Source organism: Pygoscelis adeliae, unplaced genomic scaffold (assembly GCF_000699105.1).
Source record: "Pygoscelis adeliae isolate BGI_AS28 unplaced genomic scaffold, ASM69910v1 Scaffold180, whole genome shotgun sequence".
Lineage (NCBI taxonomy): Eukaryota > Metazoa > Chordata > Aves > Sphenisciformes > Spheniscidae > Pygoscelis > Pygoscelis adeliae.
In genome coordinates, this window is record NW_008823956.1 from 105787 (window position 1) to 107417 (window position 1631).

The following is a 1631-nucleotide window of genomic DNA, read 5'->3' on the forward strand; positions in this document are numbered from 1 at the left end:
TGAACCAGTTCAGAGAGTAACGCTTCACAGAACAGTTTGCCGTTGGAGGCCAGTTGCCGAACCGTCACCCCCGGTGCCTGTGACTGTGCCGTGGGCCAAAGCCCCTTTTCTAGGCTTGGTGAGAACACAGAACAAAAGAAGTTGGTCTTTCCTCCTGGGAGTTTACAAACCAAGGCAAAAATGAAGTTGGTGCTAATGTAAATGCAGATTTTACCCGGGTCTGCAGCCGTCATGAGCTCCGTCCGCTTCCTGACGTTCAATCTTCCAATCGTGTCACCCGTCACAATCCAGGATTCAGGGTTATCGTGGAAAACAGCGCAGCAAAACGCTTCAACTCGCACAGTGCATACGTAGCCCTGCAAGCGTTCTGCTTTGTCATCAGCGCCCAGGATGTACGTCTTAATCTGCACACCAGCCTGAGGGCCGCAGAAGTGATGGATGGGCATCGAGCCCATGGTACCAGCTACTGTTCTTTCTAAAGCTTCTTTCTCTACTTTACTGTGGCTTCCAATGACTTTACTGCTGTCGTCCACTCCAAAAAATAAATAACCACCCTGAGTGTTTGCAAAGGCAGAGGCATAATTTGGAAGGGTTTTTCTAATGTATTCCAAGATATTCTCTGTAGAGAAGCTCTTAAATTCAGTATGTGTTGTCTCTGTGGAATCCAGGACCTCCCCAACCATCAGTTTGTCTCTCTTTAAAAACCTGGCAGCGGCAACTCGGATGTTGCACTCCTCAGTGTTCAGAGGGGTCTCCTTTGCTCCCCCATCGAAATTCAGCAGAGCTTTCTTAGCGCTTGGCCCATCCTCATCACGGCGCTTGGCACAGCTTTCCTCCTCCCTCAGAAATCCAGCAGCATCGCTTGAAGTCATAGGAACAACCGAAGTGAAAGACCAACGGGACAAAGCAGTGCTCGAGCTACAGATAACGCGGCTTTGTGGATGCACTTTTCTGCTCTGGACCTCCCCGGCTCCACGTTTTAACAAAAAGCAGCAAGTGACTCCGCTGCTGCATCCACGGTGAAGTACTCGCTGGTCTCGGTGCGGTCGATGCGCCCCTGAGGCTCTGCCCTACGTCCAGACCAATGCCGTGCTCCTGGAAGCGGCAATTCTTGTCTTCGCTCTCCACCCTCACTACTCCCGAATTCAGCAACGCACGCGCTGCTGTAGAAAGCTCCTTTCGTCGCCTTTTCTGATTGCCCGAGGTCTTCTTTCTGGATCTCTCTCCTAAAACTCTTTTCTCAGTATCTACCACCACATTGGGATAGTTCGTTTTCAAATTAATCAGCAGCCGCCCTTCTTGTCTGGCCATCCTGATCCTGAAAGGGTAGATTATTAAAAACACTCAACGATTAGACAGGGCAGCGTGACAAAGGGAGCCGCACGCCTTCGGCTTAGGCTCGCACGCTAGATTGAATGACCTGCAGAATGGAAATCGCCATTTGCAACGCACAAGCAAATCGAAGTCGGACTACTGCAAAGACACCCACAGACGTCACGTTAATTAAGCTAATTTATTGGGCTCTTTTGCATATTGGGCTCTAATCGTTACCTTGAAGCTACGTGCAAGACTATCGCGACCAGGCAGCGGCTGCCCGTTCGCAGGAGCGGTTCCTACCGACCCCTCCCCCG

General features: G+C 50.9%; 2 protein-coding genes across 2 annotated transcripts in view; both read right to left on the reverse strand.

Moving 5' to 3' along the window:
• LOC103916061 (schlafen family member 11-like) overlaps positions 1-1311 on the reverse strand; it is an 8213-nt gene extending 6902 nt beyond the window's left edge. Inside the window, 2 exon segments of the mRNA XM_009323007.1 lie at positions 215-861; positions 1019-1311. Of these exon segments, the coding sequence (XP_009321282.1) occupies positions 215-861; positions 1019-1311 (940 nt within the window).
• Positions 1312-1393: 82 nt separating this feature from the next.
• The window catches only part of LOC103916072 (transducin beta-like protein 2), a 13963-nt gene continuing 13725 nt past the window's right edge, over positions 1394-1631 (reverse strand). Inside the window, exon 10 of the mRNA XM_009323018.1 lies at positions 1394-1420. Coding sequence (XP_009321293.1) covers positions 1394-1420 — 27 coding nt within the window. The remainder of the gene's footprint in view (positions 1421-1631) is intronic.